The sequence below is a fragment of the Centroberyx affinis genome, unplaced genomic scaffold (genome assembly GCF_046629955.1).
Source record: "Centroberyx affinis isolate AG114_WGS23_722 - 3 ecotype Tasmania unplaced genomic scaffold, CSIRO-AGI_Caff_v1 ptg003432l_1, whole genome shotgun sequence".
Classification (NCBI taxonomy): domain Eukaryota; kingdom Metazoa; phylum Chordata; class Actinopteri; order Beryciformes; family Berycidae; genus Centroberyx; species Centroberyx affinis.
Window position 1 is genome coordinate 4,268 of NW_027281405.1, and position 17,310 is coordinate 21,577.

At 38.6% G+C, this 17,310-nt stretch overlaps 1 protein-coding gene across 2 annotated transcripts; it reads left to right on the forward strand.

Moving 5' to 3' along the window:
- Positions 1 to 12,914: 12,914 nt before the first annotated feature.
- Positions 12,915 to 14,525, forward strand: nkx2.4a (NK2 homeobox 4a). 2 transcript variants are annotated; one of them, XM_071539328.1, is made up of 3 exons: positions 12,915 to 13,284; positions 13,822 to 14,267; positions 14,364 to 14,525. In XM_071539328.1, the coding sequence occupies exons 1-3, from the start codon at positions 12,915 to 12,917 to the stop codon at positions 14,523 to 14,525; spliced, it is 978 nt and encodes a 325-aa protein (XP_071395429.1). The 2 variants fall into 2 exon arrangements, with proteins under 2 accessions (XP_071395429.1, XP_071395428.1); XM_071539327.1 differs by having other exon boundaries at positions 13,822 to 14,525.
- Positions 14,526 to 17,310: the final 2,785 nt, after the last annotated feature.

A 17,310-nucleotide genomic window follows, 5' to 3' on the forward strand; every position in this document is an offset into this window, starting at 1 on the left:
ATGATCAGGCAGACAAGATGACATCAAGCGTCCTCAGGGACAGCCGGGCGCAGAGAGCCCACATCTTTCCACAGAGAAAGAACCACTGGAACAAGACGAGACAAAACCAACAAACAAGAGAGTCATTAGCGTCAGGCAGGATTGTTGTTACTGTATAGTGCAGCGGCAGGACAAAACCACACACTCAGCACTGACACACACTGAGACAGAGGTTTAAACCCTGCTGATTGTTAATGCTGCATTTCACTGTGTGTAAATTATCTTTAGATTCATTTTTTGATATTAGTTTTCTTTTGTAATCATACACAATTCCTCAGTCGTGCATCAATCAGTAAACAATAGACCAGTCTGTTATTGCACATGCATTGCACCTATAGGAGTGTTGTATTTTGTGCACTCTCCCCTGACATTAATTTGAGAGTAAACATTTACATTTTCCTTAACTAACAAGATTTTTGAGTCTAATGTAGCGCATTGGAATTATGGGAACTGTAGGCTGTGTCAAAGTACACTGAAAACACTAAAATATACTTTTATGGAATCTTTTTGATGGTGAATAATATAAGAATATGTTAAGATAAGATAAGATTCTTTATTGATCCCCTAGGGGAAATTTGGGGAAAAGGTACATTTTGGATTTATGCTCCCATTAAAAAATAACTATAAGCAACAAACTTGACTCCCTGATTTCACTTTCAATGTGGATAAAATAAGTCAATATTTTAACCATTAAATTAGTTACAAATGATTTATTATGGATTAAATTCATTCAAAAAATCATTAAAATTAAATACAACTTGTGTACTAACTGTAGTATATGATACAATCTGATCATAAGTAGGCTTTATGATTGCTTATATTTCAGAGTATACAAGAATTATCTTAATCGTGTAATCTTTGATCTTACTCTGACGCATAACCATAACAAACATGCTAGGCTTAAACATTAAACTGCAGGATGCTGAATGTCACTTATAAAATACTTCAAGTTACACAACTTTTTAGCATTACCACTAAACATGGGCACCAAACATCCATTTAATGTTTAAGAACGATACCGACTAGACAATGTCACTCCAAGTTTGCCTTCTTAAACTACACTAGTTTTCATATTGCACGATTGTTTTCTTTTTCCAAATTCATTGTCTACCCAGTTTAAAGTCTTAAGAGTCTTCTGAAACCCAAATGTGACGACTGCCCTGGCACCAGATGAAAACAATTAAAACTCACATTTGTCATTTACAAACAAACCAGTGAGCTAAATCACTTCTTCACAAGTGCTTTGAGACAAATAGCAAACAATACATATATAGTTTTATGTGCATAGTTCTCTTTATCTATAGGTAAATGAGCATCACTGTGACAGCACACTAACCAGGACACTAAAGTGTTACCGGGTCTGAGTCAGGCTGGGAGGATGGCTTCTTCATATAGGAAGCATTGGTATAAACGCAAACAGCACATAAGGTTCATTAAACTACTCATTAGAATGTTACAATATTGCTTTTTTGAAGCTTTTATCCTCCTTTAGCACAAGGTTTGGTTTTCAGATAGCAGAGAAATTATGGACGTGAAAGAGAGTAAATATAAATAAACATAAAAGAGAAGTTATTATGATCTTAATTCAGAACTATACTGAAAAACTTATCAGTTTGTTTAACCATGGCACCTCATATGCCATTTTTCTAGACTTCCTTTCCCCTCACATTAAATTGTACACTTGTTATATTACATCCTTCCAAAAACAACATAATATAGATCATTATTATAACAGCACACCCAGTAAGCCTTGCTTTTGTGTTTTAATGTTGTCCTTTAGGCAAAAAAAACTGCTTGCCCAACACAAATTCAGACATAACTGTCTTTTTTTTGTTCTCACATTCCATGTTAAATCACACTCATTACATCTAAACACCTAAAATTCAACCCTGCTACAAACACCATTTCTCCACTTGTTTGCAAGCCACAATCCACTAACAGTGTGTTCCTCGTCACGCATTTCACTCCTCAAGATATCAGTGCTTTGATACAGCCGTATTCTAGGGAAAACACAGAGAAAGAATATGATGTACAAGAAGTAAATAAAAGTTTGCTACCTGCCTTTAGCACAAAATGTTTAACGTGTTTCCTGTTTATGGAATGAACTATACCTTTGACATTGTTGTTCTGGTGTGATTTGTTTACTCGGGTTACAATCAGGTTGTTGCACTTTGGTGATTGGGTTTTAGCTTTATAGTGAATCAAATTACAGTACATATAATGTAGTGTTTTAGAAGATGGGGTTGGGTTGAGGGGTTAGAAAATTTCCATTCCTGCTGTAGTTCCTCAGATGGCCACTGAAGAAGAACTGACAGGGTTTAGCAGCACATTGCCCCAAAATATGTGAAGAACCTGTTATTAGAGTAAAGACCAGTGTGTAGTCAGCTTTATTATTTTGACTTTCACCATACAGAGAGTAATGCTGGTAAAAATCTGATAGTAACTCATCATGTAGCTATGAGTTACAGTTATATCAACACTTAAATTAGTTACTATGTATATAAAGTCTTACTTTTTGAATTTGGCCTGTTTAAGTACAATTAATTTTCAGAATAATATTTCCACTTGGTTGTAAAGCAGAAAGAAGCTTTGCTGCTAACTGAACTTAAAAGACACTCCACTTCCTCTCCTTCCTCTCCCTACTTGAACTACTACCCTAAACCATTGCTTTATATCAGATTACACTCTTGGAAATACTCATACTACATTGAACAAATGGGGAGCAAGGAGAAATACATTATAAACGTGACTTCTAACTTTTTCAATGGATGGATGACCACAACCAGAATTATATGACTGTGGTTGGAAAAACAATTAAAATAAATCTTGTAAGTAACTCAATACTCTCCATGCAAAGTAATAATGTCATAAAACTAATAAAATTGGTTTTATATGTAATGGTCCATGTAAATATATATTTGATCTATCCAAAGCTGTGTTTTTTTCATGGCTGTGGCAAATATGACTCCACACTATGCCCCATAAAACCCTTTAGGAATTAGATGGCAAAAATATGAATCAATTGAGCAAACAAATAAACTCAAATTTTTAAAGAAACCTCATTTTGTTGAAATCTTTATGGTACTAATGTGCACACTGCAAACGGCACTACTAATATGCTACTATATAAGTGCTATATCTACTTATTTGATATATTTTTTCATTCATTCATTCATTCATTCATTCATTCATTCATTCATTCATTCATTCATTCATCATCCTATTTTACTTTCACACTTCTGTATGTAATGGTTTAGTCTCAGAGGAATTAAGCTCCAGCAGTGAAGAAGCCTGTAATGGACCTAGAGCGATGCTCCATTTCAAGGGAGAAAACCTTGAAATGTTGAAAAGGAAATATATACAGGCCGTCCTTTAAAAGCATTATACTCCAAACTGTAGTATGTGGTATGTGCTTGTATCTGTCAGGATCAATAACTTCAGAAGCTAAAGTATTTTTGTGATGTGTCTGCGTCGATCCATCCAAATAATGGTATCAGGTGGCCTAGCGGATAAAATCATCATGGAAGATTAAAGTGGGGACAAACATACAGGTAGAAACAGCGCATTGATATTCAGCTTCCGTTCACATTTCCACTGTTGAGCTGCGAAGCCATTTAAAAGTTTTTGTCCCCACATACAGCATTCAAAGTGCTTTGAAACTTTCGATTGGACTCTGCATCTCTCGCCTGTTCACGTGAAAACAAGCAAAATTGAATTCCTGGCATAAATGGACATCAGGAAACACTTGATACAGATTGCAGCTATTTTCCTGCGTTTCAGGTATAAGACCGTGCTTGATTAATTTTCTTTTTTTTTTTCTTTTTTACCACACATGATAGCGTCTGCAACGAGAATAATAATGTCAAGCTAAACTGTCTCTACGGCATCAAAGCTCAAATCTTCCCAGCAGTACAATGTACTGGTGTAACTGAACTAACAATACACAAATACAAGAGCAAATCATCATTTTCATACTGTGTGACAGAAAGGTGACACTGTTGACCTTTCAGCCACCACACGTCATATAGCGACCAAGGCTGACCAGCAGCTGTGTTGTTGAAGCTGATCCAGAATCAGTAGGATCTTATAGGTCAATTGGGTTGGGTCAGATGCTTAAAGGTAAACTGGTCCCAGATCAGCACCGGTGTTCTGAGACTCTTTGTAGAGACAAATCAGAAATGGGGCATCGCAGGGTAACGTGAGCCTGGTTTAATAACTTTCTCTGAACTGTGATGGTGAAAGTAGCAGTCAAGGTCAGTGTTGGGGCGAGGATGAATGTTAGATTTAATCAGTCAAAAGGCATGGATAATAGGAAGACCGCTGAGTCTAAATTATCACCATGACTGTCCATAAACAAGGAGGAATGAACTTTGCCTTAAAAGGATCTATTCAAATTTTAAATGTTATGTTATTTGACCCTATAGGAGAACATTTTCTAAGCAGGCATTTGGTTAAATGAGGAACCAAATGAAGCATGTAGCAGATATTGTGTTTGCTAACTTCTACAATGTTAAAAAGCTGCTTATTTCTTAATCATACTGACAATATGGAGAGTTTTGTGGAAAAGTATGTAGTGAACTGCAGTATGAAACTAATCTCTTCAGTGATCTCATGTCGTATTTAAAGCATGATATGCCATAAAGTAACGTGAATGTAACATTTCAATGCAATTTAAAGATCTGCATCAATTATATTTACAAGAGATATTGGTTAGTTTACAAGGGACATGATAGTTACTGCATCATTAGACATATACTGGTGTTATAAGGCTATTACCATATTCTATGTTATTATAGTTATAGTATTATAGAGTTATTTTAGTAAATAACTCAATTTAAAATCACTGAAAACCTTCAGACAATTGGACTGTAGACATTAAGTAGAAACTCAAAAGCATGTAAATTATTTTGTAATAAAGGAACATGACTTGAATTTGTAAATAAATTCTGCCACTGTTAAAGCAAATGTGGCTGTAATTCTACACATCACATCCTTTTATATATAAAAAACAAATGGAATAAGTTTAGCTTTTTATATGATACCAACAAAGTGAAAAAATTGACATAAAAAAGATCAATAAAAATAAGGGCAGAATATAAAATGGTGCTTTTTAATGTTTGTTGGCCATCAGTTCTCAGTGTTTTTTTTTTTTAATATTATCCCACCGCACCGACCAAAGCTTGATGTTATGAGCAAAATTGCCCCATAGCTGATGATTCTTGCCCCATCTACCATCCACCCTACATCTCCTCTACATCTACTGCCACAGTCCCAGAACAATTGTCTTGTTTGTACCTAAAATGACATTAAAAAGTTTGTGGAAAAGTTGTGCAATATTGTTTATTCTAATGTAGACAAATTAGCCACGGATTATGTCTTGAAACTATGTCTTTGGTCCTTTTTTCATATAATGCTTCTTAATAACCTCCTGACTTGACTTCATACTTTGTGAGCTTTGAATCTTGAGGTTCTATCTGAGTAGAGTTCAGTTCTAAGATGTTGAGCATCAAAGATTTAACATCCCAGCTGGTAAAACTGTTATTTATTTTCAAACTTTCACAAATTTTAACCTCAGAATATTTTTGTTTTTTAATAAATAAATAAAAAATAAACAAATAACACCAAACAAGCATAAAGTAACATTTGCAGATCATGAATATGTGGTTAACGCAAATTAAATTTAAAAAGAAAAGGTCAAAAATCTCATAATTCCAAGCTCACCACTTGTGCTGAGCAGCCAGAAACTTGGTCACCAGCATGTGTTCCTTGCAGTGAAGTGTCCCATCATTTTAAACTTTGTTACATAAAACATAATAAAAAAAACCCCAATGCAAAATCAAGAGGACGGGGAACTTTTCAGGACATCCCCTCAAAAAGAGTTCAGCTTATAAGGACAATTGACTGCCAAAGCCAATTAGACAAAGTAAAAGATTGGCAGAGACATTTTGCCATGTGAATAACTCGGTGACAAAGCTGGAGTGAGCCGTGGTTGAGTCACAACCACACTCTCTAAAAGCTTTGTTTACCTGCCCTTACTGCTGCCACAATTAATGCTGCTGAGAAGTGGACCAGCCAGGTACACTTGGAACCAAACGCCCAGTCCAAGTACACTATTTGCTTTGTTCTGCCATGTATTTGGTAATCTGCATTGATCTGCTGTGTGCTTTTTTAAATTGTTATTACAAAAGATAACGACTATGTTAAAATATTGCTACTCAGAACAATACAGAGCAGATGACGGCAACGCTTTCTCTTCAAAATACTCAGAATCCAGGAAGTTAAGTTTCAAAGCTAGAAAACGGTGGAGTTTCAAATCTTAAGCAGTTTGAAGTAGTATACAGAATTTTGCCCTTATTTACTTATATTTATTTTATTGAATATCTTTGATTTTGAAAAAAATGTAATGAATGATACTGTAAAAACTCAGTGTAATTTAGTGAAATCAACTCCTGTTTAATCATCACCTCACTATATATAGGCTATAGGCTGTTGCCAAACAACTGCTTGTTATCAGCTTCAGAATGTATAGTCATGAGTTCATGATTTGTGACTTAAAAGTGTAAAGAACATCTCACCAAGTATTCACTACAACTGATCATGTGAAAGTTTTTAAGAAACATTGTTAGCTTATTACCATTTCTTCCCAACATGCATTGCGTTTGAGTCAGCTCTCCAGAGGTCCTTCCTTCTTCCAGTCTGAATAAAGTTACAGGACGGAGACTTGCTATTTGTATCTTAGGTGAATCAGGTCACCTTCTGATTAATCATGATAACTGTGATGAAAATTAGTTTTCAGTTCCCTATACCTGAAACTTTTAAAATTGTAGGTCATTTTCGAGTAGGTGGGCCTATAATAATTGTGTGACACATGAACAACTGACTAAAAATCTTATTACTCAATAACAATAAATAACACTGGGAAGCAGTTCATCAATTAGTGGATTCAACTAAACACTTGTCAACATGGCTGGACATTTGCTATTACTTATTGTATTAAGTTCAGTCAGTGAATTAGAACAACTAATGATCTTTGAACAAACTTAGTACTATTTCAGTCAAATTACAATTTTGGGACAGCAAGGAAACTAATGCTTTTAAGCTGAAGTGTCATAATATTTTTTGCAGTACCTCTTTAGAAGAACCAGGTCAACTGATTTTCCATTATTTAGTGTTGAGTTTTCTATAATGCTGCATTATGTTTAAGTAATGTCACGGCTATAGCAGAAATATGATGTTTCCCTGTCACTACACATGCAGCCCAGTTGTTCTCTTTTATGTTTCAGGGCCTTGGTGAACCAAAGCGACTTGAAAGCTCAAAGTGCGCTGAATGCTGCAGGTCAGATGAAGGCAAACCAATCAGAAACTAGCCAGCGTGACTTCGGCTGCTCTAAGCGATTAAAATAGGCAGTGTGTTATAGAGTCAAAACACGATTTGTCAAAGTAATATCCAACGAAAACCCATTATTTATCGAACTGCTGCATTTACTCACATACAACATCGCCACAGATACCTCTACCAACCGTGCAGGCCTCCTCCATGCATTCAACACAGCTCCAAAAACATGATTACTCCATCAGGTAAATCAAGTAAACGGCCTAGTACATTATGCTCTGCAACATGCTGATGCCTCTATAAGAATAACTTCAACACCGTCATCCTATTACAGCATTTTCTGTCCCCCCCCCTAACCCTAACCCTAACCCCCCCCCCCCCCCCCCCCCCCCCCAACTGTCAGATTATGGTCAGCATCCCATAATGGCCTATATTCTGTTTTTTGCTTCCTATTAGCATCATTTCGTCCATCAAGCGACATTAATTGTGAATGAATGAAAACTCCTGCAGAAGAATACGGTCTTCAAGAGGCCTGTCACATACTTTCTCCACTTGGGAGGACCTTTAACCTACTTAGCTGAGGAACTGCACTGTTTCAAGTAGTGCAGCTGAAAGATATGCACCTGCCCGCTTTTTACTCTCCAACTGCTCGGCATTTTAAGAGGAGAGAAAGTATTTGATCTAAATGGGAGTACACTGACTGCAGGTGTGGAATTTCCTCCGCAACATTTCCATACCAATTTGCCCAATGGGCCGAGCACAATACAGATGTGGTTTGAATTTGGAGTTTGGACTGAAGAATACAACTATTTTGTGTTGTTGCAAGCCGGGCTGGTGGGTTCAATGTCAGCATTCAACGTTTGAAATTAGGTTTTTGCTTCAGTCCCACGGGATGCTGAATGCTGCATTTCGTGCGTAATAACGCCTGAATAAATCATTCAATACTTCTGAGGAAAAGGGCATAGAATTTTGCCTCGTCTCATATTTCTACCGATAAAAAAAGGAACATTTCATAAATAATAAAATTGATGAAAAGGAACTAATTTTCTATTTCATTAAATAATTTTCCTGTTGCCTGTCTGTTCAAAATTGATATCCATTTTGTCTAGTTATTTACTGAAATGTTTCTCCAGTTTAGAGTTAGAGTTCATATTCCTAATTCCTGCAAGTATCGGCGTCTTTATTCATTACAAAAGGCCTAAAAGAAAGCCTTGTAGTGCGTAATCACATGATTTTCTTTTAGCAGTTCCTAACCGATATAAATCCAAATACACACTCAAATGTGCTCCTATATAGAAACCTACCTCTATCTTAAGAAAGGCCCAAACCCAAGACACATCATTTTGTGTTTTCAATGAGAGGCTACGGGCCGAAGTGGAATACGAATAACAATTCCCTAGAAATCTCATTTAAGTGCATTGAGAGGCTTAAGACAGAGGAATAAGGGACAGGGACATTAGTCGGAGTCTGGCCGTGCTCACGTGGAAATAAATTTACGCACAACAACCTGGGCAGATTTCACTCCACACGGACAATGTACACACCGTGATGTTGTTTGGTTGCAGCTCACCGACAAAATGGCCATTTTAGCACGTCATTTAATCTAGTATTGGGTGGTAAAATCTTATTTTTCTTCAAACAAATGAAATATTTTGCCAAAGGGGTGAGATAAATTCACTTGCTTCCAGCGTAAATGAAATTGTTTCACTTGTTTTCTTGAATCAAAGGACATCAACTTCATACTATAGTGGAGTGAACCGCATTGTTGTCAAAGATATGGTCGCTTGACTCAAGGAAATCTGTGAAACTGCATGTGGAGAAAAGTGGAAATAATTAAATAATGGACATCATTTTTCACTTGCTATGAGAAAACTAAGATGTTAGGACTGACAGCGAGACTAAATAACTTGTCGAGGAGATGGAGATTTTTTGCAGTGCACTTTGTAGTCGGCCGGTGTATCAGTGGGGTGGCAGGTCAGGACCCCGGCCCTTCAGCCATCTCTCCAAATCTCTCTCAGGGTGCTGAACCAGCAACGCCGTGATGGAGAAAAGCACTTCAGTAACCAGGCGCTTTGGTCCATCTGCTGTGCTGATGTGCTGTGCTGTGCTGTGCTGTATGTGTATGTGTATGTGTGTGTGTGTGTGTGTGTGTGTGTGTGTGCAGTGGTGGTGGTGGGGGTTGGGGTTGGGGTGGGGGTGCTGTGATGATATGGGGAAAATGTTGGCTCTTTATGATAGAAACTGCGGAAATGAATTGTTGGTGATTGTGTTTTAGTTACTAACACTTCCATGCACAGATCCCAATAACAAGTAGTACTGAGAAATTGAGAAATATCATGTCAGTAGAAGTCCGTGCCGTTTGTTTTGATACATGTAGACAATTCTGTGGGTCTGAGTACAAGTGGCATCTTTAATGCACACAATTCACCAGATTTAAAATCCATTGATTAGCAAGGGCATACAGTGGCATATAGCCCTATACGGCACTTGGTTATGCCTCTCTGATTACTGATTATTATGTTAGTAATTTGGGGATTTGAATTTTTGTGTCCATGTGAGCTACAGTACAAGCAAACAAAACAGAGATAGTCTGTTAAAATATTTTTAAACCCCTTTGGAAGTGTGTATGGAAAAATACAGAACTGACCAAATTTAGTAGCAGCCTATAGCAAATTCAACGAGCAGACATTTTATTTCTTCACGTTGACCAGCTCATTTTCATTTTTTTCAGTGCATATAGTGAGGAATATAACATGGGTCCTATGGGGCTTTAGGATTGAGCAAAGTACATCTAATTTAAAAGTAAAAGCAAAACAGCTGCATTGCAAATCCAAGAGTCAAACCATGTACAGACTGAGAGCTGGATAAATCGACTCCAGCATAACCGTCCCTGTGCTTGAACTTGAAAAAGCCTAAAACACACGACAAACAGATTTCCAAATTTTTTTCTTATTATTTCTTACTGACTATATTATCACCGGTGTAACAGTTCCCTGCTTGGGGCAGCAGGTTGATGTAGGCTACTTTAAATCAATAAATTGTAGCTATTTATGAGTGCACATGCCACATGCATGTTGTATCCTGTAAACACACGGCGACAAGCTCTATCCAACAGCTATCCCCACAACAAAAGCTCTGCAATTTGAATACTTTTGCCTCTAATTTTGTCAGAATGATGCTATTGACAAACCTGGACCGGGCCTTCTTCATACATCCTCGGCGCGTCCATTTATCCCGTCCCTGCTGCCTTTGCCTCATCATATTTACTGGATGGAAAAGTTAACTTAGATGAACAGGAATATTAATCTGGACTATTGCTCTCATAGGCGTTGCAGCCAACCGGCTCCAGATTTTTATGGGATCCTAATGTGGAGGGTCTGTGGACCAGGGTCCTGCTCTCTGACTCAGTAATCCACAAGGTTGAGAGGTTTGCCTCATTTACATAATGTTAGAGGTCTGGGCCGAGGCCTACCTTTCTTTTCCCCCTGAAAAGACGCCACACTGCCGCTGACAAAAGTGGGGAAAAGGCTCTCAGGAAGTCCGACCAAACAACAATTTTTGCAGGTAGGAAATATTACCTTTCTTTATGTTGCCTGGTGGATGTTTTCCTCAACGCCGGTGGTTTATTTTGATAGGAATAAGACTTTAAAAGTGAGAGCGCATGGTTTTGAATTGTGAACATCCCCATCAAGCAGTGTTTTATTTTAGATTCAGTGATTTCACTTTATAAATGTGGAGTTTCCGACAACTCCAGCTGACTTTGAAGCACTTTGAGGCATGCGGTGTTTTGTTTGCATTCACAATAAAGTCCAACCACTTCACATTAAATCCGATGCGGAGTTTAGTCATCTGTAGTCTAATTGAAGGATGCAAAAAAAAAAAAAAAAAATGTGGGCTACTGAAATATGCATAAGAACAATAATTTATTACTTACAATCAGGCTAACAACTTAAACGGAGATTGGTGTTCTTGATATGTCGCTATAATTGATGGCTGACCATGTCACATCTTCATTTGCTCAATTAGGGTTGGTAGCTACTTGCTGCCATGCCATGCTAAATTACATTAGTGGCTTCATGCAGACGCGCGCGCTTCCTTCCGCCAACAAAGGAACAACAACATTCTTAAAATATGTTCATGCGTTTTATGTCTGGAAAAAACTAGAATTACCTCCATATCTGCAAATCCGTGTACGTGTACGCGGCATGTTTTAAACTGTTAATATTGGTTAAAAACATAAATCACCGCTACTCATCATCATCATCATCATCATCATGGTCGACGTGACCACTATCAACGCCACACTATGCGTTTACAATAAGCTGTCCAAGCCTTATGTTCTATTATCCTGATGAGAACAACATAATAGTAGACTGTATCAAAACTAAACTATAGGCTACCTGTGAAAGTGTTATACTGCAGATAGGCCTGATAATGTGCTGTAGATCCATAACACACTTATATTACAATGGATTTACCGTTATTCATTCTAGTAGTTTGTAGTGTTTTTTCTCCTTTAACCCTCCTGTTGTGTGTCTCTTCCTCTGATTCTTCCCCTGGCGCCAGTCAGTTTGCTCAGAGATTAAAATGTCAGGTCAAGACCGCAAAGTGTCATTACTGCATGTTGACTGGACTCGAGGATTTGAGTCTTACAATATTGTCTCCACTTTGCATTAAAGTTAATTAAGTATTCATGAAGTAGGCTAGGGCTATTTATTTATTTGTGAATTCTGCTTTATTATATTTCTATGAATTTATTGGGGGAATTTGTGTCAGGAAATTTAGCTGTGATGATCAGTTTGGCAGATTAATTTAGATGCTGTTTTTCTTCAGCCAAAAAACATTTTCTACATCACACGCTGTGCCTTACTAACCATGAATATGTGAAAGTGATATACTCACAGGTTAGGAGCCCTATCCCGGTTCCCTTTCAGTATTTTGTCACTTTGAGCTTATTTGGACTTGTCCCACTCTGGCGGGGCAAAATGATGCTTAAGAAGCATAAATGAGTTGGTCATACAACTTCATTGTGCCTCTTTGATGATACTCGGTGGCCCTTATGTCTGTTCAAAGTGCTCTCAAAGTTTCTAGAAAGAGTGGAATTCCCTACTGACGCAAAATAGTCATATGTGGTCAGATCAGCTGATGTGCTGCACATAGTGGGGCTGCCAGTTGGATTCTCATCTGTATATAGTTGTTAGATAGGACAGATTCATAAATATCACGCTTCGTTTTGTTAAGGTAAACAACTTAATATAAAGCAAAGTGCATTTTCATCAATTATTGCCCTAAAAATGTCAATGACTATTGTTTGCTGGTTTAGGAGGTTTGCTCCGCCCCCTGTGTTTGTCGTAAACCTGGCTCCTGGCTCCAATAAACCCGGGCTAAGAGCGCCCTGGGCTCGCCTCCTTCTCCAAGGCGATCAATAGGATCTCAGGCGCACTACAAGCACTCTCTTACGTAGACATCCACCAAGGAGAGAGCCGATACAACAACACGGTTGATCTGCTCAAACACAAAAAATCTACCTGCTTTCTGAACCATGTCGTTGAGCCCAAAGCACACAACGCCTTTCTCAGTGACAGATATTTTGAGTCCAATCGAGGAGACCTACAAGAAGTTTAGTGGCATGGACGGCGCTGGGAACCTAACCTCTCCACTGGGTGCCTACCGACAGCCTCAGGTGTCTCAGACCGGCATGCAACAGCACTCCATGGGCCACAACGCCACCGTGGCGACTACCTACCACATGCCACACACTGTATCCCAGTTCTCCCACAGCGCAATGGGGGGATACTGCAATGGGAGCATTGGCAACATGGGAGACCTCCCGTCGTACCAGGAAAGCATGCGGAACAGCGCAGCAGCAACAGGGTGGTACAGCGCCAACCCGGACCCCAGATACTCCACAAGTAAGTTCTTTAGTCGATTTATGCACACTTTTAGGTGTTTTTGGGTCGTTTTGTTTTTTTGTGTTGGTGTAAATATATATTAGCATTTTAGGAAAGAAAGAGGAAAAACACGCACAGAATTGAATCTGCATCAATTTTTTTTATATTTCAGCAGTTAGTGGGGGTATCCATAAAATAAATTGGGGCAAATGATTTACAGCGTTTTAAGAAAGATTTTAATGAGCATTAGACTACTGTTTATCACTGTTTATCCAAAATGGAGATCTTTCCTTCCAGTCTGCCTCGATTTGTTACATTTTTGGCTTTAGAAAATGTTTAAATGAAGGATCTTAAATTATTATTATTATTACTATTATTATTATTGCTATTATTATTGTCCACTTTATGCCCCAGATTTTCTGGACAAAAGCTGCTGCCTGGCAACTTATGATAATTACGCACAACAGTCAGTAATCAAAATATGGACTATACGTCAGGCGAAGCAGACATCTCTACTTCTGTTTATTGAACGCACGTATATGTATGTATATTTTTAAGTTTCTAGATTCATGGGACCTTCCACAGGTATGAACATGACCGGCATGGGGAGTCTCACGGGAATGGCGGACGCCACCAAATCCATGCCAACTCTCCACGCTGCGCCCAGGAGGAAACGGCGCGTCCTGTTCTCGCAGGCTCAGGTCTACGAGCTGGAGAGGAGGTTTAAGCAGCAGAAGTACCTGTCGGCGCCGGAGAGGGAGCACCTGGCCAGCATGATCCACCTGACGCCGACCCAGGTGAAGATCTGGTTTCAGAACCACCGGTACAAGATGAAGCGGCAGGCCAAGGACAAGGCGGCGCAGCAGCTGCAGCAGCAGCAGCAGGACGGTAACCTGTGCCAGCAGCAGGCGCAGTCCCCGCGGCGCGTCGCCGTGCCAGTTCTGGTGAAGGACGGTAAACCGTGCCAGAACGGCTCCAACACGCCGACGCCGAGCCAGCAGCAGGTACAACAACAGAGCCAACAACAGAGCCAACAACAGAACGGAGCCGGAGTCGTGCTCGCAACCTCCACCAACGCCATCAGCCAGCATCAAAGCCAGCAGCAGGTCAACGCCTTGGTCCAGGCCCAGGAGCTGGAGGAGATGTCGCCCAGCCCCCCCTCCCTGCACAGCCAGCTCAACATGGCCCAGATAGACACCTCTGCTGTAGATTACACCAGTAACATGGTCAGCTCAAACCTCCTCTACGGCAGAACGTGGTAGGACCTATACTACAGTACTGTCACTTTCCAGTCTTTTTTTATATGTTAACCTGCGGATGAGCCCATGCAAGAGCAAAACGTGAAATATATCATGTTGATATATATATACACACACACAACGCTGAGAAAATGGGGGCCCTTTGGTGGCGGAGGGGACAGGGCGCACACAGCGCACCAGCTGATCAGGGCACATTTTCTTGACATCTCTGAGAGGGGAGTCTATTTTTGAACATTACACGAAATGGCTGCCCTTGAAAGCAATTATGTCGTTTCTGGACCTTTTGTAATCCATGTTACGGACCTTCCTCATGATGTTTTAAACGTAGTCTATGTTGTTGAACAAACAGGAATGCTGCTTCACTTGAGTTGGGACTGGGGGGAAAGGTGGGATCAGGTTTGAAGTACTGCAGGTACACTAAGCCACCACTCCTTATTTGCGGTGATAACCTGGTATTTTATCCTATTAATATTGTAAACTAATGTATTGATTTAGACTTATTAAATAAAGTAGGGACTTGTATATTTGGCTAACACACAAGAATGCGTTTAACTGTATAATAATCGTTATTGCGTCCACCTTTATGTTTTCTTTATTCTTTTGTAAGTTAAAAAGGAACAAATGCGTGATGGCTGCTGTATATGTTTCAAAACCAAGTGAACGTTAACAATAAATAACTTGAAGTGTGCGAGCTATTCCTGAAGAAGTAATTTTTTTAAGGGATCTGTTTTGGAGTGCATTTTCATTATGTTGTGATTGAGACCAAATTGAGTTGGAAAGCAAGGTCGATGAGGCAGCCAGCATTGTTCACATGAGGTTTTGGAGGGTTTGCCTCTCATGTAGGATGTCTGCAACACACTGGGACTGGGATGTCGCCCCATTTAAAACCACAAACACTTTTCATTATAGCATGTCAAATATTTCCATTAATTTATTTATTTCCTTGTCAGCAAACTCTTCAAACATATTGATCTAATCCTGTTTTATAGGCCCAGACCTTCGTTTCACCACGACTTAATTGGTCAATTTAATAGTGAATGCGAGCTTCCATAAAATACACAATGACAACCAATTAATGTAATAACAGTGAATATTTTCTCTAAAAGCATGGAATATATACCCTGCCTTATTATTATCATTATTATTAACATTATTATTATTATGCGGCACAGAATTGAATCATACTGTAATTACGGAGTAGTCTAATGATTCGGAAATATGTATGTATGTATGTATGTATTATTATTATTATTATTATTATTATTATTATTATTATTATTGTCACTATCATTATTGTCATTAATATTATTATTATTAGTAGCAGTAGTAGTATGTCTAATTTGTTGCCAACTAAGCAGTCTGTTTTGCCTAAATTTCTAAATTCATCCGTTATTAATATCTTTAGGTTTTAATGTTTCAAACCTCTCTTAAACAAGAAAAAAACAACTTTGAAAACAAAGGCTAAGGATGAGTTTTTAACAGTAGCCATACAAAAAAAATTCGTGTTTAGGAGTTTTAATTATTTTAGACCTTCAATTCTAATTCATCACCTTTTGCTATATTTGAACGAGAGCGTATTGTTTCTCGGTGGCCGGTTCTTCAGTATTTAAGGGGATTCTAATATTTACTAAGCTATTAGCGAAGTGTATTTTCATATAAAAATGAAAAGTATTAAAAGGACTATTACCTGAATTAAATGCTGTATTTTGGTAAAGCAGCTCCATCAAAAATGTTTTAACTTGGTAACATTTAACACAAGTTTAATCCCCTTTCCTTCACTCAAACAGGATTTCTTATCATAATTTCTGCTCCCATCTCTTTTTAACAGTTATAATATCACATACAAAAAAGAGTAAACAAATTTGAGGATATGCAATCAATGCTCTTACTTTCCTACTTAGATTTAGTGTGGGCTCTGCAAATACTCCAAGGCCTGACTGTATTTACTGTCAAATGATTGTTTGGATACTGGTTAACAAGATGAATGTGAGATTTTTGTGATGCGTTGAAATGCAGTGTGAAGCAAATGTTTCAGCAGCACCTTATGTTTCCCTCTCTCTCTTTTATTCACATACATGATGCACACACATGTATACACACACAACAGCCCATTCTGATCAGTCTCTTTGGAAGATGAGTGATTTGTGCAAACAAACTCCAAAGTGTTTAAGGTCATCACTCAGCATCAGTGTCGCTTCCCCTTTGCTACTGTCCTCCAAGCTGTTTCGCCTGTTTTTTCACCAGCAACGGCTGGTAATAGGATCTAACGTTTCATTTCCTGTGGTCATTTAAACACGTTTGGAAATTACTTCTCAATCCCCTTGCTGATGATACCCTGTGATGATGATGATGATGGCTATCACTGTGTCTCAATGGAGACCTTGGAGAGCCTCCATTTCCAACCCCTTCACATACCTGGCAGCTGTATGTATATGTGCTATCATCCCCACACTCGAAGGAAGCATCGGAGCCAATATGCACCTGACATTTAGAATTGAGCGCAGCAAACTCCATCAGAAGGGAGTTTGATAAGAGTATTAAAAAGAGAAATGCATTCCACAATATACACTTTGATGCTGCAAGATGTTTCTGATTGATTTTGTCTCTAAATTGAGGGCATGAATGAGCTGTCAACAGAGCTTTTGATGGTGGACCACATGAAATGAAAGTGGAGGTGAAGCCATTCTTTTCTCTTTTCAATAGCCGTAGTTATGGTGCACTAATAGGCTATGCTTGGTAATCATTGGCTATTGTGCCTGTTGCTTCTCTCAATTTATTGGGGGGCACC